Source organism: Lampris incognitus, chromosome 7 (genome assembly GCF_029633865.1).
Source record: "Lampris incognitus isolate fLamInc1 chromosome 7, fLamInc1.hap2, whole genome shotgun sequence".
Taxonomy (NCBI): Eukaryota; Metazoa; Chordata; class Actinopteri; order Lampriformes; family Lampridae; genus Lampris; species Lampris incognitus.
This window is the reverse complement of record NC_079217.1, coordinates 46,814,329-46,836,813: the sequence shown is the minus strand read 5'-3', so window position 1 is coordinate 46,836,813 and position 22,485 is coordinate 46,814,329. Positions and strand designations below refer to the sequence as shown.

The window sequence follows — 22,485 nt, the reverse complement described above, 5'->3', positions numbered from 1 at the left end:
TTCTGCCATTCAGTGTCAAATCGTTGACAGGAAATGTAGAGTTGATAAACATCCTCAACCGACTTGGTCACAGTGTGTCCTATTCACAGATGGAAGAGATCAACACTACCCTGTGTCTCCAGAAACTCTCATCATCAGGGAGTGGCATTGCCCTTCCAGCTAACATCCATCCTGGCATATTCACAACTTTAGCCTGGGACAATATCGACCGTCTTGAAGAAACTGTCAGTGGTGAGGGAACATCTCACAGAGTCAATGGGATTGCTGTGCAAGCAAAGCCAGTCAACCCACTTCCTGTCCAATCCATGCCCACTGTTCCCAAAACAAAGAAGAGAAGCATTGATGGACCCCCACCAATGTTACCAACTTACAATGCTGGACAACGGGTAGGGCCACCACAAAGCAAAAAGTCAGATGCCGATACTGCAGCCAATACTAAGCTTGCCAGAGAGAAAAACCTTCTTTGGGTCCTAGCACGCATGTCACAACAAGAAGAACAGTCAGTCAGCAGCTGGACAGGCTTCAACATCCTGACTCGAGGAGAGATGACGGTCATCCCCGACAATTGTCTGTTGATTGTCTGTGTCTTTGACCAAGCCCTGTATGCGAAGGCTGTCGAGATCACATGGAAACACCATGACAAGTTCCATGATATCATCGGTAGGCTTGGGGTATTCCACACCATCTGCACACTGCTGGCAATAATAGGAAAGCGTTTCCAAGATGCTGGACTCAAAGACCTCTGCATTGAGTCTGGCATGATTGCAGAAGGCTCAATTGCTGGTGTTATGGATGGCCGCAAGTACAACAGGGCAGTGCGACTACACAAGCTCCTGTATGAGGCTCTCATGCGACTGACCTTGAATGGTTTCCTGTCCTGGTTGGAAGAAACTCACAGGAATGACATGGTTCACCTGAATGAGACACTGAAGACCATTGACAGCCTTGGGAAAGAAGTCTCACAACATGCTTTGAAGGAGGTCCTCGAGAACAGCTCTTGTACACGCATCATGGATCTATTTGAAGTCTACCGTGAGTTCCTTAGTGGTGGAAACGGCAGCCTCTCGAACTTCTGGATGTCCTATTTGGACATGGTTGAAATCTTGTTGGGGCTCATCCGAGCATCCAGAGAGGGAGACTGGATGCTACACTTGGCTAGCATTCGAGCAATGATCCCATGGTGCTTTGCTTATGACAGGATGAATTATGCACGCTACCTCCCCTACTACTACGCCCAGATGTCTGAGCTGCCCATCACACACCCAGATGTGTACACAGAATTCATGGAAGGAGGCTTCTCAGTCCAACTGGGCTCCACCAATCCCTTTGGCCGAATCCCTGTTGACCAAGCTATAGAAGAAACGGTGAACAAAGACACCCAAACAGCTGGAGGGACAAAGGGATTCAGCTTGAAGCCAGGAGCTGTGACCAAATATTATCTCACAGCTGAGTATAGAAGCATGTACCTCAGACAGCTGAGAGACCTGACAGGTCAAGGCAGGTGCAAATGGTCTCATCCAGATCTACAGAGTCCAAGGATCAAGAGAGATGAAGCAGATGTCCAGTCTCTCATGGACCTTATGGATAATAACTGGCTCAATCCTATGTCCCCTGATGAGATTGATTTGGTTAGCCTCTCCACTGGCAACATGGCTCCACCTGATGTGACCATAGATCTCTTGAGAGCTCTTGAGAAAGGAGAAGAGGCCTACCAAGCATTCCAGCAAACAAGGTTAGATGCAGACCCACCACCTGTGAAATTCCACGACAAGATGACCAAGCAAAGTCTGAAAACATTCTCCAATGTCAGCACAAAACAAGCTCATGGAAAGAAAGCACAGGATGTGGTTCTGAAGGCAGATAGAAACCTTTTCAGTCACATGATCCTGGTGGCTGAAAGCAGGAAGGTGAATCTGAAGGATGTCCTTGCCTACCCATTGGGCCCACTACCATGGGCACTGGCAAATGCTGATGGGTCCTTACGAAAAACAAACAAGGCTGCACTTGCCAGAGAGCTTGAAAAGAATGTATCTCCTGCAGAAGACATCCCAATCCCATCTACTTCCATCATTGATGGGATGAGCCTGGTCCAAAAAATGAATGGCAACAACAAAACCTTTGCACAGGTGGCAGAGTCAGCCTTGACCCAGATCCTCCATGAGGGAGCACAGAGTGGGAGGATTGATGTTGTTTTTGATGTCTATCACCAGACTTCGATCAAAGATGCTGAACGACTGAACCAGGGTGGAGACATCACTCTCCAGTACAAGAATCTTGCAGGGGGACACCACGTCCAGCAGTGGAGAAAATTTCTGTGCAGTTCCTCCAACAAGACCAGTCTCATCAAGTTTCTGGTGGAAGAGTGGAAACTCCCACGATACAGAGCTATGCTGCATGGCAAGGTGTTGTACATGACCTGTGAGGAAACCTGCTACAAGTTGACAGAAGATGGGTGTGAGGAAGCAGCAGAACTGCACTCCACACATGAAGAAGCTGACACCCGTCTGCTCCTGCATGCATTGCATGCAGCAAATGCGGGCTCAAAGTCAGTTATCATCACAGCTGAGGACACTGATGTCATGGTGCTTTGTCTTGGCTTCCAGAAGGACATCACCTGTCCCATCTACCAGAAGTGTGGGACTCAGAACCGCACACGGTTTGTCGACATCACCAAACTGGCAAGTTCACTTGGAGACAGCATCTGTGACAGCCTAATTGGCTTACATGCCTTCACAGGCTGCGACACTGTCAGTGCATTCGCTGGTCGAGGGAAGCTGAATGCCCTGAAGATAGTGAGAAAGCACACTTCCTGCCAAGAGACTTTTAGTCAACTGGGACAGACATGGAATGTGAGTGATGAGCTGTTCCAGAAAATTGAGCAGTTCACCTGTCGGATGTATGTTGCTAATAGCAGCACTGCTGAGGTGAACAAACTGCGTTACCAGCTCTTCTGCACCAAAAGGGGAGAGGTTGAGTCCAGCCAGCTGCCACCATGTAGAGACTGTCTCTTTATGCATGTTCAACGAGCCAACTATCAGGCAGCAATATGGAAGTGCTGTCTGCAGGCTAACCCTGTGGTGCCAAGCCCTACTGAGTATGGATGGACAGACGATGAAGGCAAGCTGGCCATTTACTGGATGCGCTCCCCACCTGCACCAGATGTGGTCTTGGAAATGCTAACATGCAAGTGTGTGCATTCATGCAAAATGCCAAGCTGCATGTGCCTGTCAAATGGACTTCCATGCACAGACATGTGCAGGTTACAGACCTGCAGTAACCAAAAACAGCAGGATGGTCCAGAACTGGACTTTGAACTTGGGGAGTCAGATGATGAGAGAAACGAGCAGTTTGATGAATGACAGATGATTCTGATGGTATTACTGTGGTAGTGGTCTATTGATGCACAGGATGTTGATTCTGGACTTGGTTACCCAGAGCTTGATAACAATAATGTAACCATATTCACATATACCCATTACCCTACCCATTACCATTACATATACCCACTAATGATATGGGATTACATGTATCATTGACTAAGTATATGTAAATGTCAATGTTGTTTAAAATATTAAAATAGTTCATTACCTCACCATGGTATTCCTTTTTATCATGTATTTTGAGTGTGTATTTAAACAAATGTATAGAGACCAGTTTGTGACCTAACTGGCTTTGGTCTAGTTCTCATTTAAGGCTCACAATCACCTCACACAATGAAATAGTATGGGTATATTATACATTTCCTGAATCTTTACAGTCCTGTGAGTATTCCAGTTTTTGTGTTTTGTGTCCCTGATATCCTAGATGCCACAGGGCTAAAAGAAAGTATATAGTTTAGGCGAACATTGCAGAAAGATGTGTGTTATTGACGGGTTGAAGAGCTCAAGTGACCTCTATATTTGTGAGAAATATCCACAACAGGGCTTGAATGAAAGCTAAGAAGGTCCCCTTTAAAATGATACCAAAGACAATATTATAGAACATTGAAAAATGTCCTGACCATGAGGCTAAACCAGGATATGCACCAGCGTCTAAAATGCAATTTAGTTTAGCGGGTGGTTAACTTCATGAGCTGATAACTGTGATACAGCTGCCACTCAGGAATGGTTATCATACCAAAATATCATCTACAGACATGGATCCTTTCAAAAATTATAAGTAAGTTTTGCCACCTTGAGTGTACCGAAATATCGTCTGGCCCATGGACTATTGGAAGCGTGGTGACCAAAAACAAATGGCCGTTTCACTTGACTACGTCACGCAGCAAAATACAACAGCAGGTGCATGGGTTATTGTTACTCACAGGCCGTGAGTTGGAACCAGGGTGATTGATGGCTAACGAATGAAGCGAGTCAAGGCGATGAAAACCACGAGTGAAACACAGGCGGGAAATCGTCAACATGTCCGGATGAAGGGAGAAGCTGAGTGGAAGACGTCTACTTGTCTTTAAGGTCCAAGGAGTACTTCCCGGTCCTCTCGGTCTAATGAGTGGACATGACAGTTTTTTTTCCTCAGTCACCGTACTCGTCATGAAACTCATTACTTGTCATACTGAGTTCAGTTAAGCTTTAGCGGGTTGCTAACATCAATATATGCTAACACACAGTAACATGAGCGGCTACTACAGAAAACACAGGCTTGTAGGCTAATAGGCTAATCGCGACTAGCGTGACAATTCTTTACTCAGATATAGCATCGTTACAGAGTGATACAAAACACATACACTGAGATATTTACCTTCGACAGATTGTACACGTCCTTTACACATTGTGAAACTCTGCATTCACCGGGTGAAGTACATGACGCTCCGCTCTCTCTCTCTCTCTCTCTTTCTTGGCGTTTTCAGTCCGTCCTTCACACAGCTGCCTGCTCTGCTTGTCGTCTGACTCAGCCCCTGCATCGGACCTACGGGTTCAACTTGAGTTTTCAACCCCTCCGCCCTTCTGATTGGGTTTTAAGTTGGCAACAACCAATGCAATTAACCTAATATCATGACAGACAACCAAATACTGCCAAGTTAGTTTGTGAACTGCCCACGTTTTTCCCTTGATTTGTATAGCCAAACAAACTATTTAAATTTCAATCAACTTTATTGACACTACAATGAACGTCACGCAATGACATTTATCAGCCTGTATTGCTTTTCTTTTTCTTTTTTTTTTTATTCACATGAACCGTATTAAACATTCATCTTAACTGATTTTAATGAAATACTTTTTTAAACTTTATTAAGTCATATATATTTGTCTGAAATGTCAGATTTTTAGACGGGGCTACACATGCAACCACTTGACATAATAAAATTAAGTCAATTCGACATTTAAAAAAAAATTCTGTGAACCTCCACACAACACTGAAGAGAGGCATGTCAGCCAAGACAGCCCAACAATGTCCAGAGCCTTCAGCATCTCAGGGCGAATCTCATCCACACCCAGCGCCTTGCCACCGAGGAGCTTCTCAGAGACCTCTGCCAGGGATATGGGTGGGACTTCCCCTTTGTCTTCAGACTCTACCTCCTCCACTGACGACGTGTTAGCCGGGTTCAGGAGCTCCTCAAAGTGTTGTTTCCACCACTCGACAACATCCCCAGTCCAGGTCAACAGTTCCCCTCCCAATTCAAGCCCTTCTTCCCTTCTTCATCTGTGATTTATTTTATTTATGATGTTTGTTTTTCTTTCCCTTTTGTATCTGTCCAAGTCGGAGAGTACTGCTGGCGTCGTGTGTAGCTGCTGCTTCTCCCTCTCGTAGCCCCCCTTCCCATCCACCCCTGTCTGTGTTATGTTTATATGTCGTCTTGTTTCGCCCCGTTTATTGTAAAGCGACTTTGAGTATTAGAAAAGCGCTATATAAGATTGATTTATTATTATTATTATTCCCTTTCCTGAGTTGCCGGATGGTTTGCCAGAACCTCCTTGAGGTCAACCGAAAGTCCTCCTCCATAGCCTCGCCGAACTCCTCCCACAACCGAGTTTTTGCTTCCACGACCACCAAAGCCGGAGCCCTTCTGGCCTCCCGGTACCTGTCTGCTGCTTCAGGAGACCCCTGGGCCAACCAAGCCCAAAAGGCCTCCTTCTTCAGCCTGACGTCTCCCCTCACTGAGTGGATGAAACCACTTCGAGCTTTTTAATCTCCAAGCTGTACTTTCTGTACCACCAGTCTGCAAAGAATGCAAGATTGCGCGAGGAAGCAGCTGCAGATCTAAATATGCTAATTTTGAGAATCAGACAGATATTCAACATCAGGTGGGTGGCAAGTAGTTTTAATATTGTAAAAGCAGTCGGGAATAACTAGTCTGCTTTAGCGCATCACAGCAAGCGAGGATGCATCTCGCAGCGACATCGAGAGGAAGAAATTCCTGGGGCTACAAAAACACTTCACGAACTCTGGGTTTTTACTGGATCTGGCTTGCAGGACAGACATAGTCTGTGAGCTGCAGGGCCTCTCACTGAAATTTCCACAAAGAGACATGTCTCTAGTGGATGCCAGTCACCACATTCAGCAGACTATTGCTATACTGACAGCCATGAAAACAAATGGAGGTAAATCCACACTGAAGGCCGAACAGTACACATCCCTGGACCTGTTTAAAGATGTTGACCTCTTTGAGGGCAAGGGCAAGATTAACCAGAGTAAGTTTTATCAATCTGTGATTGACAGTCTCACAAAGCGAATGTCAGAATCAGACCTTGTCCAGATGCTTAAACCTCTGGATAAGCAGTTTTGGTCACAGGACCCTAATGCATTGATCCTGTATGGTAAAATGAGGTACTGGCACTTGCTAAAACACTTGGCGAACCAGCCAGAGAGTTGGTTGAGGAGTTCCGCGACTGGAAGTTACAAGATAAAGCACCAGGTAAAACGCTGGAGAAGCGTTGTACAGTAAGCAGGACATACCTTTCCACCTCATGTGAGTGGGAAAGGGGGTTTTCTGCAGTTAATAATACTGATAGCAAGACCCACAATAGGTTGCATAAAAACAGCCTCTTATTGCTCCTTTTTGTGGATCTTAATGGACCCCCTTTGGAGATTTGACCCAACGCCCTTTATCACATCTTGGATTGAATCAGGTCATCACCAGTCCACATCATGGGCTTCTGGATGAACAGTAAATAAAGCTGATCCCAGGCCTCTGTGGTCACTTATGTTTTATGGTAAGGGCTATTCCCAATTAACTGTATTATTCACTGTTAGCACTGTATTTTATGTGATGAGTATTGATGAGGACTGGATCCCTTTGTAGGCAGCCTGGCCTATTTCAATCAATCAATCAATCAATCAATCAATCAATCAATCAAGTTGCATTGGTATTTACAATGCTCATGCATGTGTGTGTTGCTATAAGCTGGTTTGTTGATCCGTGACCCTCATATTTGATGTCTTAATTGTACCGAGAAATTAGTGTCCTCATCTGTATGTATGGTAACTTAACTGTTGTTGATGAGGACTCAATCCCTTGTAGGTAGGCTGGCATGCTCTGCAGGTGAGAAGTCGGATGTTGGTATGTGTCCTGGTCGCTGCACTAGCCCCTCCTCTGGTCGGTCGGGGTGCCTGTTCAGGGTCGGGGGTGGGAATAGCATGATCCTCCAATGCGCTATGTCCTCTTGGGGAAACTCCTCACCGTCACTTGTATCAAAGGCGGCATATCGTAGCCCTGCCCGGATTGGCAGATGGGGTGAAGCAGAGATCGGGACGGCTCAGAAGAGTGGGGTAATTGGCCGGATACAGTTGGGGAGAAAAGGGGGGTAAAAAAAAGAGAAGAGGAAATGGCTGCAGTGAATACATATTTCACAAAGAGGGGGGAACACCAGGTGACGTATACAAGTGGAGGAGAGTGCACACAGGTGAACTATATCTTATGTAGGAGGTGCGACCTGAAAGGCTCTGGAGACGGCAAGGTGGTGACAGGGGAGAACGTAGCTAGGCAGCATCAGATGGTGGTCTATAGCAGTGTTTCTCAACCGGGGGTCCGCGGACCCCTAGTGGTCCGTGGTGTAATTGCAAGGGGTCCGTGAAATTAAAATATCTTTAAAAAAAAGATCCTATGACATTTATAGAAATAGGATTATTTTACTCAAATGTGACTCAGACCTTTATCTACCTAAACTATAAAGGGTAACAGGACTTTTTTCTCTAATTACATCTGTTTCACAAGTGTAATTTATTGTATTTTAATAAGAGATCTCGCTCCCGTTTGCATTGTTAAAAGTTACTGCATAAAAATTCTGTTGTTACATATATCTGAAAGTTACTGAATACATACTGTTTTGTTAACTATATCTGAAAGTTACTGCATAAGAATTCTGTTTTGTTAACTATATCTAAGTTACAACTGAAAGCTCTTATTTTTGCCCCAAAGAGTGAATAAATGCTATAATGCAATTTAAAATGCAGTTTCTACTGTTTCTACAAATTGCAACCCCCCTCCCCCGAGATCAGGTGGAGGGGTCCTCAGGGTAGATCAAAAATACGCAGGGGGTCCAGGACCCCAAAAAGGTTGAGAACCACTGGTCTATAGGATGACTTTGGCGACCAAGAAGAGGAAGCGAGTGAAGGCAGAGCCAAGGATCAGATGGTGGAAGTTGAAGAAGGAAGACTGTTGTGTGGAGTTCAGGGATGAGTTAAGACAGGCACTGGGTGGTAGTGAAGAGTTGCCGGATGGCTGGGCAACCACTGCATAAATAGAGAGGGAGACAACTAGGAAGGTACTTGGTGTGTCACCTGGACAAAGGAAGGATGACAAGGAGACTCGTGGTGGAATGAGGAAGTATGGCAAAGTACAAAGAGGAACAGGTTGGCAAAGAAGTGGGATAGTCAGAGATGAAGAAAGTAGACAGGAGCACAAGGAGTAGTAAGGAGGAGTAAAGTGAAGAGAGAGGTAGCAAAGGCAAAGGTGTATGGTGAGTTGTTTGAGAGGTTAGACACCTTGAAGGAGAAAAAGACTTGTACTGGTTGGCTAGACAGAGAGACCGAACTGGGAAGGATGTGCAGCAGGTTAGGGCAATCAAGAATAGAGATGGAAATGTGCTGACAAGTGAGGAAAGGGTGTTGAGAAGGTGGAGGGCGTACTTTGAGGGGCTGATGAATGAAGAAAATGAGAGAGAGAGAGAGAGAGAGAGAGAGAGAGAGAGAGAGAGAGAGAGAGAGAGAGAGAGAGAGAGAGAGAGAGAGAGAGAGAGAGAGAGAGAGAGAGAGAGAGAGAGAGAGAGAGAGAGAGGCCTGCTGGATGATCTGGGAATAATGAATCAGGAAGTATGGTGGATTAATAATTCAGGTACTAAGCAGAAAGACAAAATACAAACACACTAAATGGCCATATGTATGTGGACACCACCCCTAATGAGTGCATTTGGCTCGTTCAACCACATCCATTGCTGTGAACTCCATAGACAAACATTGGCAGTAGAACGGGTTGTACTAGAGAGTTCTGTGACTTTCAACATGGCACTGTCAGGATGCTACCTTTCAAACAAGTCAGTTTGTCAAATTTCTGCACTGGCTAGAGATACTCCTGTCAACTGTAAGTGCTGTTACTGTGAAGTAGAACCATCTAGGAGCAACAACACCACAGCAGCAAAGCAGTAGGCCACACAAACACACAGAACGAGACCACCAAGTGCTGAAGCACCTAGTGTTTAAATTTGTCTGTCCTCGGGTGCACCACTCAGTTTGAACTGCCTCTGGAAGCAACGACAGCACAAGAACTGTTTATCGGGGGCTTCATGAATTGGGTTTCCATGGCTGAGTAGCCGCACACCAGCCTATGATCACCATGCGCAATACCAAGCATCCGTGTGGTTTATTGGTGGTGTGATCCTCCAGCCACCATTGAACTTTGTGACAGTAGTTTGGGGAAGGCCCTTTCCTGCTTCAGTATTATGATGCCCCCGTGCATTAAGCGAAGTCCATTAAGACATGGTTTGTCAAGTTTGGGGTGGAAGAACTTTGCTGGTATGCAGAGTGCTGACCTCAACCCCATCGAACACCTTCAGGACAAATTGGAACACCAAATTCAAGCCAGGCCTTCTCGGCTAACGTGTACCCGACCTCACAAATGCCCTTGTGGCTGAATGGGAGTTAATCCCTGCAGCCATGTTCCAAAATCTAGTGGAAACCTTCCCAGACGAGTGGCGTGGAGGCTGTTATAGCAGGAAAGGGGGGGGGGACCATCTCCATATAAATGCCCTTATTGATGTGATGTTCAGATGTCCACATACTTTTGGCAATGTAGTGGTTCCTCTCCATAGCAGTTTTCCAACAGAAGAGAACACCACCTTCCAATAACAGGCACGTGCTCTTGATTAAATCGAAAAAATTCATCAAAATACAATCTAGATATGTATAATCTTTATGTATATTTATAGCCGGTAGTCACCTCTAAATTGTATTCCTTAACAAAATTATAGAATTCAGGTTTTGCTTTTCATATTTAGATCACTTTCATCAGGATAGCATAACTAGCTAACTTGTCACTATACAGTCTCTTAATGTTAATCAAGCTTTGAGATTAATAGTCTTAAGTGTGAAATATTAAATACATCTGAATATTGACTCATTAGTTTGATCTGTTAAAACTAACATACTAACTTCCATAGGAGCTTCCACTATCTTTAGTATTAAAATGTTCATTCATGCGCAATTTTAGCACATAATACGCCTGCACAAGCTATCTTCATTAGCACTCCCATTTGGAGGTCCTCCGGGCTGGAGACATACCTTTCATTATACAGCCAAGGGCATTAACATTGAAGACTTGGAAAAAGGACCATCTATACTTTTAACATCTTTTTTTTATTATTATTATTTTTTAAACAGATCAGTACAACTAAAAATAAAACGTTTGATGTGCCTGGCAAAAACTGACCTGTGTATGGCTAAATGCTTATGGGCTGGGTAGCTATGATATAGATATGATCAAACAACAACTTGTCTAGCTAAGCCAATACACAACACGGCCAAAAAGTATGTTAACACCCCTTCTAATTAATGGGTTTAGCCACAACCATTGCCAACAGGTGCATAAAATCAAGCATACAGCTATGCAATCTCTGACAAACATTGGCAGTAGAATGGGTCTTACTGAAGAACTCCATGATCGTCAACGTGGCACTGTAATAGGATGCCACCTTTCCAGCAAATCAGTTGGTTACATTTCTGCCCTGCTAGAGCTGCCCCCGTCAACTGTAAATGCTGTTATTGTCAAGTGGAAACGTCTGGGAGCAACAACAGCTCAGCCGCAAAGTTGTACGCCAATACAAGCTCAGAGAATTGGACTGCCGAGGGTGCAAATATCGTCTGTCCTTGGTTGCAAAACCCAATACCGAGTTCCAAACTGCCTCTGGAAGTAACATCAGCACAAGAACTCTTTGTCGGCAGCTGCGTGAAGTGGGTTTCCATGGTTGAGCAGCCGCACACCAGCCTAAGGTCACCAGGTCCAGTGCTAGGCTTTTGGCTGGAGTGGTGTAAAGCACACCACCACTGGACTCTGGAGCAGCAGAAACATGTTTTCTGGAGTGATGAATCACGCTTCGCTATCTGGCAGTCTGATGGGCGAGTCTGGTTTGACGGATGCCAGGAGAACACTACCTGCTCAAATGCATAGTGCCAACTGTAAAGTTTGGTGGAGGAGGAATAATGGTTTGGCCTACACAGAGCCCTGAGCTCAACACCATCGAAAACCTTAGGGAAGGATTTTAACACCGACTTCGAGCCAGGACTTCTCGGCCAACATTGAGTGTCCGACCTCATTAATGCTCGTGTGGCTGAATGGGAGCAAATCCCCGCAGCCATGTTCCAACATCTAGTGGAAAGCCTTCCAAAAACACTGGAGGCTGTTATAACAATAGTGGGGTGTTACCAACTCGAGATCAATGCCACTAGATTTGGAATTAGATGTTCAACAAGCATACATGGGTGTGATGCTCAGGTGTCCACATACTTTTGGCCATGTAGCGTACTTCAGACCAGTCTTATGGATAGAGTAGCTTTAGAAAGGAGATAGGATTAACTGAAACCAACTAAAAAATAAAATAAAACAAAACTCCTTCAGTTTCACTTCTCCAGTGTTATACAAAAGTACAGTGAAATATCTTATTTACACAGATCAACCACTCTTAATTCATCAAAATGGGTGAAGGACAAACAATATGGCTACAGCTCCCATTCTAGCACCAACATTTTGACCCTGCATCTTGCAACTACTTTATTGTATCTTTAATGAGTAAAGGTTTGTGAAAAAAAATGCCATTCAGTGTCATCCTACATCAGCTAACCCAAGCCATGTTGCCGCACAAATCTCACTCTGAACTAGTCTTTCCTGAGATTATCTAAGTTATCCATTATTCAGGAGAACCTTTTTGGATAGTAAGGATTAATCAGTTGTTGGATATTGAGCACTGTATTAAAATTAACTTTATATAGCTGTTACGAGGAACATTTCGTCTGCTTTAACATTCAAACCCCTTTTTGCATTTCATCTTTTGAATTGGTCAAACCAAAGCTGCCTTGATATGGTATCATCAGTTTCCCCCAATTTTAGTGTGTTGTTTACAGATGTCAAAAAATACTCAAAATTAAATACATGAAATTCATTGGTAAAATACCTCACTTTAACTAAAATTACATCCCCATATAAGAAATGTTGGCGTTTTAGACAAATTATACAATGGATTTAAGCTGCATGTTATAGCACAGAGCCCAAACATAGTTGAGGTTAGACATTGGCTCTCAAAGTTACATGACAATGATTTAAACAATTCACCCTGTTTGCCAATAACTCCTACATGCATACTGTTGTAGTGAGACAGGCCAACTCAAAGTTCAGGGGGGTTCCAAATGCTGCATTTAAAGAAAAAAAAACTTGCACCAGCTGCTGAACTAAATACTGCTGCTTGATGCACCATTGAGCAACGGGTAGTGCATTTATGGATGATAGAGACTGCATTTCCTAAACAGGAACAGGACCACAAAAAAATTAATAGCATTTTATGGGCACATTGAAAGGGGTCTTGAAGGTCATATTTGATTTTATCTGAGAGTTTGGAATAGCAGCTTGAAGTTACCATGAAGGCCAAGTTTGCTTCATGGGGAATAGGAAACAGTAGAAACCACAGGAAAGAGATCATCTGGGGCTGGTCATACATGCATACACAATAGACTGAATTTATGTAATTGTAATAGACCTACATTTGGATGGAGCAGCTTACGCCAAACGCAAACTCAAGATGTGCAATTTTTGATAAGCCAAGTGCCGTGGACTGCGCATGAGCTTTGTAATATTATACAAAAAATACTTTAACCCCTCTCCTCTAACAGTTTTACATTTCATTTATTTATTGGGGAATTTTCCGCCCCTTCTTCTCCCAATTGTATCTGGCCAATTACCCCACTCTTCCGAGCCATCTAGAGCTCTGCTCCACCCCCTCTGCCGATCTGGGGAGGGCTGCAGACTACCACATGCCTCCTCTGATACATGTGGAGTCGCCAGCCGCTTCTTTTCACCTGACAGGAGTTTTGCCAGGGGGGTGTAGCGCATGGGAGGATCACGCTATTTCCCCCAGTCCCCCCCCCCCCCCAACAGGTGCCCTGACCGACCAGAGGAGGCGCTAGTGCAGCGACCAGGACACATACCCACATCCGGCTTCCCACCCACAGACACGGCCAATTGCGTCTATAGGGATGCCCGACCAAGCCGGAGGTAACACGGGGATTCGATCTGGCGATCCCCGTGTTAGTAGGCAACGGAATAGACCGCGATACTAACCTCTAACAGTTTTGGGACAACATAGTGAGGCTCAGGGAAAGGAAAAGTAGTAGGGGAGAATCACATTTTTACTACTTTTATCAATCCCCGTAGGGCAATTCTCTCTGCCTTTAACCCATCCTAGCTATGTAGCTAGGAGCAGTGGGCAGCTGCCATGCAGCACCCGGGAATTTGCAAGCACTAGTGCTTGGCTATAACGTATAAATCCCAAAAAAAAGTGTGACGTTTAGTTACTTGACGTTTGCTAACAGTGGTCAAGGCTGCAGTTTTTCTTGTGAGGACCGCCGCAGGAGCCTTTGGCTGGCCGTTACTTTACAAAGTCTGAATTGTATGAATGCTGAAGTGGGATGAAGTGGCATAAGTCATGCCTTCGGTGCAAGCTCTGCACATTTCTGTCAAAAACTGGGTTAAACAGTCTTAAGACACAACACATCTTCTGAACTCCTCTGGTTTTTCCATTGCTACCAATGTCAAGTCTAATTTGAATTTCAGCCATCTTTTACCATCTCAGATATTCATCAACTCAACACTTGGAATAAACAAACCAGCCATACCAAACAGTCCGCCCCTCGGGAGAAACAGTGGCTACATACAAAAAAAGTAAAGCAGTTGCAAACGTAAGCCAAATTTCAGTGAATCTCAAAACCATATACATGGGGAAAATGTCTTCTGTCCAGTTTGGAGTACAAGAGTCAAGGTACTCAACAGATGACACCGTTACTCCTACACCGAGATATAACACGATAATCCAGTCAGTGTCGAGGCCTGGATGGAAACTTTAGGACGGAAGAAAAACAATCAGATGAACCTTTATTGATTTACAGTATGGATTCCTTTTTTAAAATTTACACGTAACATTTCCTGCGATGTTTTTGGTGTATAGGAAAGTAGGGCAAAGGAAAATGGCTTTTTTTTTCTTAAGCAGTGGTTTTGTTCTCAATCTGCCTGCACACAACAACGTAATATTTTTATTCCTCAGAATGTAGTGTGAAAAGAAAAACAGTTCTTAAATACAACGGTTCTGGCAGATGTCTGAAGGGGCAGGTCCGGTCTCCGCTAGTCGGTAGGGAATGAGGGGCTACAGCAGAATCTGATGTTGGGGGCCCAGATGGAGGTCAGTTCAGAAGCTGTCCACCCACATGCCCAATCCCCTCTCTGCTAGTGCACGGTTCACTGACATCACCTGGGTGGGAAGACAAAAACATAGGTCAGTTCAAGATTTAGATTTTATATATATATTTATATATATATATATATATTACTTTATTAATCCCTGTAGGGGAATTCTTTCTCTGCATGTAACCCATGCTAGCTGCATAGCTAGGAGCAGTGGGCTGCCACCGTGCAGCGCCCGGGGACCAACTCCAGTTCGTCTTGTCATGACTCGGTCAAGGTCACAGACAGGAGTATTAACCCTAACATGCATGTCTTTTTTTTTTATGGTGGGAGGAAACCGCAGCAACCGGGGAAAACCCACCAGACATGGGAAGAACACACAAACTCCACACAGAGGATGACCTGGGATGACCCCCAAGGTTGGACAACCCCGGGGTTTGAACCCAGGACCTTCTTGCTGTGAGGTGACAACGCTAACCACTGTGCCGCCCATTATTACTTAATTTTTTTTTTTACTTTTGACATGCTTCCAACCACACACAACACACACAAAACACACTATACCAATGTACGTATATACATATAAACACATTAATTTACTTAAAGCTAAGGACTGTCTCAAAGCAAGATTAATAATTTCATTTTGAAATACATTGTTCCAGATTAACAGCCACCGTACTGCAGCCAACAGTGATTTGGACACCATCAGCTGGCCAAAAAACAAAACCTTGGCTATGTAGGGTTGGGTTGATTATGTCCAATGTGACATTCATAACGTACCTCATCTCCTACCATGTTCCACAACTGGACAAGTGGAAGGCCTGTGTTGTTGTCATAGTTCGAAACCTTTAGAGAGTAAAAAACATCATCAGCAAATGTTTCTCTCAAGTAACTATACAGAATCTCACTGTTCAAGACAGGAAGTACCTGTGCAAGTGATGCAACTCCTCTAGTCATCTCCTCCAGTGCCAGCGTGGCCTCTGCTGAGAACCCATCTTCTCCTGTCGAAGGGTTTTTGTACATGTGTTTAAACAACAAACAGCAGCAATCCTTCAAGTTAACAAAAATCATATTGTAACATAAAAGGAAAATCCCAAATTAACACAGGGTACCTGGAAGAGGGGCGATGTTGTCAAGTAATACCTCGGCACCTTGGAACGGTAATGTTACAAAGTCCGACCTAAAAATAAAAAATGACAGCAGCAATCAGGTAAACATCTCAGAGGCATGTCTATGTTTGGTGCAACTCACACATTGATCACAAGATGGGGTAATTTCCAAACTGTGTAAGAAAAATGAAAGCAGACAAATTCAAGACCTGTGAAAAACAATTTGAAGATTGCTCGTTTCCACACCCATCGTAATGACGATGCTGTCACTACGACGGGTGTGGAAACGAGCATTACTAACCAGTGTCAATATTTACAATTTCATGTCATGAAAAAAATCTCTTGATATGCAAGTCCAAAAATGATAGATGGTAATTTTTGTAAATTTGGAATGGCGCCCCCCCCCTTTTTTTTTTCTCCCCAATTGTACTTGGCCAGTTTCCCTGCTCTCGTCCCGGTCGCTGCTCTACCCCCTCTGCCGATCCAGGGAGGGCTGCAGACTACCACATGCCTCCTCCGACACGTGGAGTCGCCAGCTGTTTCTTTTCACCTGATGGTGAGAAATTTTGCCAGGAGGACGTAGCGCGTGGGAGGCTCACACTATTCCCCCTAGTTCCCCTTCGAACAGGCACCCCCACTGACCAGAGGAAGCACTAGTTCAGCGATCAGGACACATACCCACATCTGGCTTCCCACCTGCAGACACGGCCAATTGTCTCTGTAGGGACGCCCGACCAAGCGGGAGCTAACACGGGGATTCGAACCAGCGATCCGAATTTGGTATGTTATCCTGTGTGTGCACTTGTTCTGTTAGATTTAGTTTTAGTTCATTTGAAATGGTTGTTTGTAAATCTTCCACTAATTTTTCAAAAATACCTTATTTGCCGTAGCGAGTCGATCTTTACCCTGTCGTATCCACCATAGTCCACATATCTGATCTCCAGCTCATTCGTCTCTTTGTAGAAGCTGATAATCTGAGCTCTCCACCAAGCTCCTTCTGCTGTCGGGGCTGCACAGATCACTCCCACTGAGACAGAGACAGAATGACTACAGCAACTGCTCCAAGTGGAGATGTGCGAGTTATCTGAGCAATGATTCTGCAAGTGAGTGATTTTGAAGACGCCATTCTCAAAAGCAATGCAACTTCCTTACCTTCGGCAGGTGAGGGCAGGGCGGGTGTACCAGGCTGCGAGTAGCAGAGGAACATCTGCTGATCCAGGCTGCGCAGGGCATGATAAGTGGGGTGCGTGTGCTGCTGGACGAAGACGTGGCCCGCTGACACAATGTTAACCACGATCACTTCCACTGTCACACCACTGGGGAGCAGCAACTAGTCAAACAGACCACATGTCAAGAGAGAAATGGTAACCTTTCTGACAAATGGCTTACATGTGACCGTATGCATGAGGTAGATTCACACTGCAGAACTTATAAATATATATGCCAATATAGCAAACTGCGATATTGGCCAACAAAAATGTTGATTCATGATAAGAAGTTGAACTTGAGATTTGTCCAATCAACATGTTGTGTGCCTCCATTGTAGGTGAGCAGATTCTCAAAAACATTTAGAAAAGTGCTTAGATTATTCCAGATCAGTAAAGTTTGAAAATAAGAGTTAGTATGGAGACCTGGAGGAGCAGATAGGCCAGCCTTACCCAGGAGGTCATAGGGAGTGAAGGCAATGCAAGTGCTGGAGGCTGAGCTGCATACAAGTTGTTCAAGTCCAAATCTTTGAACTTCTTCCCAATCAGCGCCAGGGCTTTGTCGACTCGCTGCTGAGTGCCTGGGCAGTGATTAAAAAGATGTCAGGCTTTTTGAAGCAGGTGCTACAAGCCTGCTTCAAAACTGTGTGCGTGCAGACCAGTAAAATTGCTTTTCATTTTTCCCCTCAAAAACCCAATCTGCCCTCCCTACTAATGCACTATTTACATTTTACACAACCTACCTGCAATTGTTAGGAATTCTTAAGGTGATGGGTTTAATTAAAAAAAAATTTTTTTTTACTTTTTTTAAAATTAATGAACTGCAAAACCCCCGAAATATCTCTAGTATATCAAAAGCCCCATTCTAATTTTCCTACAAAGCAACTTTGGGCCCAAACTACCATTGAAAAACATGCATGCGCATACGGTTTTGAAAATCATGACTTAATTAACTAGAACGACCAAGGCTGTCATTATGACCCTTTTGGATTTTCAAAGTTTAATAACTTTTTTTTTGGGGGGGGGTACAGACCTGCTGCTCCCTGAATGCTCCTAACATTGCATATATTTGCATTAAAATTAGCTTTAGATCAATTGCAAACAAAAAAAAAGTTAGGATCAGATCTACCTACAACAACCATGAGCGGTCAAAATGACCGCCGTTTTTTAAACTCTATGTTCTGTCAAGATAAATACCCAATTGAGATATTAACGCAGTCCATATGTTAGTACGTCTGTTAAGAAACGAGTGACACCAAAATTAACATTTTAACAACTATAATACTATTTTTAAACAATTTAAACTTCAGAGAGACATGGTTGAACTTGAATAGCAAAATTGAAAAAGTGAAAATATTACCTGAAAAACAAAACTGAAAACACATATTGCTCATCTAGCAAATGTAACAAGGCTTGTAAAATGTGAAATGTAAAAAACGAACTGAAGATAACTGAAACAGTCCCAAACAACAACCGGAACTTAAAAACTACTAGAACGACCATGGCGGTCATTTTGATCATTTTGGATTTTCAAAAATTAATAACTTTGTGGGGGGGAAAAATACAGACCTGCTGCTCCCTGAATGCTCCTAAAACTGCATATATTTGCATTAAAATGAGTTTTAGATCAAGTGCTCCAAAAAGAAAGTTATAAGATCTACCTAAAACGACTACGAGCGGTCAAAATGACCGTGTGTAATTTGCGTGTCATCGTGCACGCCATGTCACTATTTATGACTTGTGTTGTTTGCATCATTGCCTTTGCAGCGTTCAGTTCTTCACATCTCACGTTTTATAGGCATTGTTACGTTTGTTAGATTAGCAATATGTGTTTTCCGTTTTGTTTGTCAGGTAATTCCAACGTGTCTGGTTACAGGCGCCGTTTCAGACGCACCATGACTACCACCGAGACGTTGTAGTATTTACAGGCGTTGGACACCGGCTATTTTGAAAAATAGTACTAAAGTTGTTAAAATATTAACTTTGGTGTCAGTCATTTCGTAACAGACATACTAACATACGCAATGCATTAATATCTCAATTGGGTATTTATCTTGACAGAATACCCCGCGGAGGTAATTTTGACCGCCATTAGTCGTTTTTAGTAGTTTTTAAGTTCCGGTCGTTGTTTGGGACTGTTTCAATATTTATTTTCAGTTCTTTTTTTCTTTTTCTTTTTTACATTTCACGTTTTATAGGCCTTGTTACGTTTGTTAGATGAGCAATATGTGTTTTCCGTTTTGTTTTTCAGGTAATAATTTCCCTTTTTCAACTTTGCTATTCAAGTTCGACCATGTCTCTCTGAAATTTAAATTGTTTAAAAATAGTGTATGGTTGTTAAAATGTTAAGTTTGTTGTCAGTCGTTTCCTAACAGACATACTCACATATGCAACGCATTAATATCTCCACTGGGTATTTATCTTAACAGAATATAGAGTTTAAAAACCGGCGGTCATTTTAAGTAGGAGTGAAATCCCGGTTGTTCTAGTGTTAAAAAAAAGAAGTTGATAACGAACAATTTTTTTTTTTTTACATTTTGTGACAAGTGCTTTCCCTATCAGCTGACAAAGACGGGACATCACACACTGATACAATCCTGCCAATTCCAAACATGTCCCTGACATCAGCGCTTCTGTCTCAGTGTGATGCCAATAAAATGGTGGAGGTTGCCTGACTCAAATGAGTAAATGCTTTGTTTCTTTTTCTTTCATCAGTTTATATATTTTCTTTTCATTTGTGTGTGTTCTGATTTAGTAAGGTCCTTTTTTTTTTTGAGTCTTCACTTTACTTATATCATGCCTCACTTTAAACAAGGCCGTCACTGGCTGTTGGCAATTTGCGGATTGTCACACCACTGCAAGACCCATGGCAAATGACAAACAGCAAAAATCAAACATGTTAATTAATAACATTCTGTTGGCCTGTATCAGTTGCCAAGCGGACTGGGGTGATTAAGGCCCTGTCCCAATACTTCCCTTTAGCCCGAACACTCGGCCCTGCCCCTACATCCTAGTGTAGGGTGTGTCCCAGTCTGATGTGAGATTGAGGGGTAGTGTTAATGCAGCCCTCAAGTTGGCCCTAGAGAGTATCCTCCTGATGCAAGCCCAAAAACAAGTGGTTGAATGAATGCACTGCGAGCTGTGGCTGAAGGAGATTGAAAATGGCTACCGGTCCTAGTAAAGACATGTACGAATGAGAGTATTTCTTTGCAAATAATTATGCAAAAAAATTTAAACTCATGTGGAATATCTTAAGTTTAATTTGCATACAATGGATTATATAATTGATTCTTCATGACAAAAATGTATGTATGGTGTCAATAGAAACTTTACCCCGCCCCTAGAAATTACAGTTACATGATGACTCAGGGAACAAATAACACTATGGCAACATTGTACACATCAAAAGCTATAAGAAATGGGGTTAAAGGCTTGTTACAAAATAAAAATAAAACAAGACACCAAAGATGTCAAAACAAAAAATTGGTCAGAAAACAAAGAAATAAGATCAAAGGAGCATGAAAATAAATGAAAAGGCATTGAGACATCCATTCATGTTTTCTTATTCCTTTTTGTCAATTTTTTTAACACTTTAATGGGATTAAAGAAGATGATTTAAAAACGAGTGAAATTAAGTTTGCAAATGTGAATGATATCTATCCATTAAAATTATCAAGTTGATTTAATCAGAATTGCTTCTTTTTCTTATTCTTTTTGTTCATTTTCTGAACACTTTTCATGGATTTAAAAAAGATCATTAAAAAAATTAGTAAAATCAAGTTTGCAAATCTGAATAAGATATATATCCATTAAAACTATCAAGTTGATTTAATCAGAATTGCTTCTTGGCCAGCCGCCCATGTAAAGGAGAATATCAATGAGCTGACGAGATGGTATATCAGACATTTGCCAATAGAAACTGTAGATACCTGTGATATAACACACACACACACACACACACACACACACACACACACACACACACACACACACACACACGCGCACACACACATATATATATATATGTGTGTGTGTGTGTGTGTGTGTGTGCATGTGTGTGTGAATACCTGTGGTATCTAGCTACAGTGGTTCAGTTATAAGGGAATAACGCTAGGGATCACATGTTATTCTTGGGACGTTTCACTGGTTACTGGGCTATTGATGATGTAAACGAGTGGCGTCCCATTTCGTAGTTAAATAGTTGTCCCCCTACCCCTTGTAGCTTAGTTCTGAAATTCAACTGAGGGCTTCTGAAACAAGGGTTAGGATAAAAAGGAGAGTAATGGAAAACAGCCTAAGACTGGATCTGTGCACCCTTCATACTACCAAAGTCTCAGATTAGGATTTTCTAATTTAAGGGCAAATTGTTCCAACTCTCATGTGCTCCTGGCCTAAGATGAAAGACAAGTCCAAAATACCAGTATTATCTTAAACAATTCTAAGCTGAGAAAACAAAACAATGGCTCCACAGAAACAAGCCTTTTCTTTTTTCCCCCACAAGGGCAATTTCTCTAACTCACCTTCTATGTGACAGATCTGGAACTCCTGCGTGTAAGGCAGGGTGGAAATGTAGATTTTTGCACCCGAGTTTTGCTTTAGGAAGCTGACATATCTTCCCTGCTTCCCAATTAACCGTCCTACCAGATGCTGAGAGAGTCAGACATACACATTAAAGAACATATGCAACACATCAGGACATGAATTGGCATAAATTCATCCAAATAAGTGTTAAGCATTATGCATCAACACTTGGGTCTTATTTGTAGCTTTGCTTTTAACAGTCTCTGCCAGTGCCTTCCTAAAGATTGTGTTGTGGAATGTGTGCAATCTCAGGAGTATATCAATAATTACACATTGTGCTCACTGTGCTGTACATGGCCTTAGTTCAACTTACAGACCACTTGGAGGTTACCTAGTTTTTGGTGCCTTCTTGTGGAGAGTTAAGCTCTAAATTCAGTCACTTAAAAATAAAATAAAATTTAGGAAAAACTAGAAAAAGGATCTAGTCATTTTTAGGTGTCCTTTGGCAGAGGATGGACTCAACCCAGTAAAGTGGTAAATTGCCTTCACCCCTTAGCTGTTCTTTGCTTGTCAAGGGACAAGATGATAGTGTCATATGACAAAAAGTACTCGGGTGAACTGATTTCAGCAATCCCTCCAGTTAACTTTGGGCTTAATAAAACAAATCTAGAAATCCACAAACACCCGTCACTGTTGACTGATCATGCTGGCCAAAGTTCAGAAAATGGACACTGTCAGCATTTGTCTGTAGTGTTTCATCTGATTATTTGTGCCT

At 43.0% G+C, this 22,485-nt stretch overlaps 1 protein-coding gene across 2 annotated transcripts in view; it reads right to left on the bottom strand.

The window, feature by feature from the left end:
* Nucleotides 1–14,554: 14,554 nt before the first annotated feature.
* akap1b (A kinase (PRKA) anchor protein 1b) overlaps nucleotides 14,555–22,485 on the bottom strand; it is a 38,150-nt gene continuing 30,219 nt past the window's right edge. Inside the window, exons 4-11 of one of the 2 annotated variants that reach the window (XM_056283485.1) lie at nucleotides 21,710–21,836; nucleotides 17,643–17,770; nucleotides 17,137–17,314; nucleotides 16,861–17,011; nucleotides 15,988–16,055; nucleotides 15,803–15,876; nucleotides 15,656–15,721; nucleotides 14,555–14,942 (exon numbers count right to left, since the gene is read on the bottom strand). In XM_056283485.1, the coding sequence (XP_056139460.1) occupies nucleotides 14,880–14,942; nucleotides 15,656–15,721; nucleotides 15,803–15,876; nucleotides 15,988–16,055; nucleotides 16,861–17,011; nucleotides 17,137–17,314; nucleotides 17,643–17,770; nucleotides 21,710–21,836 (855 nt within the window). In that variant the 3' untranslated portion in view covers nucleotides 14,555–14,879. The remainder of the gene's footprint in view (nucleotides 14,943–15,655; nucleotides 15,722–15,802; nucleotides 15,877–15,987; nucleotides 16,056–16,860; nucleotides 17,012–17,136; nucleotides 17,315–17,642; nucleotides 17,771–21,709; nucleotides 21,837–22,485) is intronic. The other variant, XM_056283486.1, reaches the window with a different exon arrangement.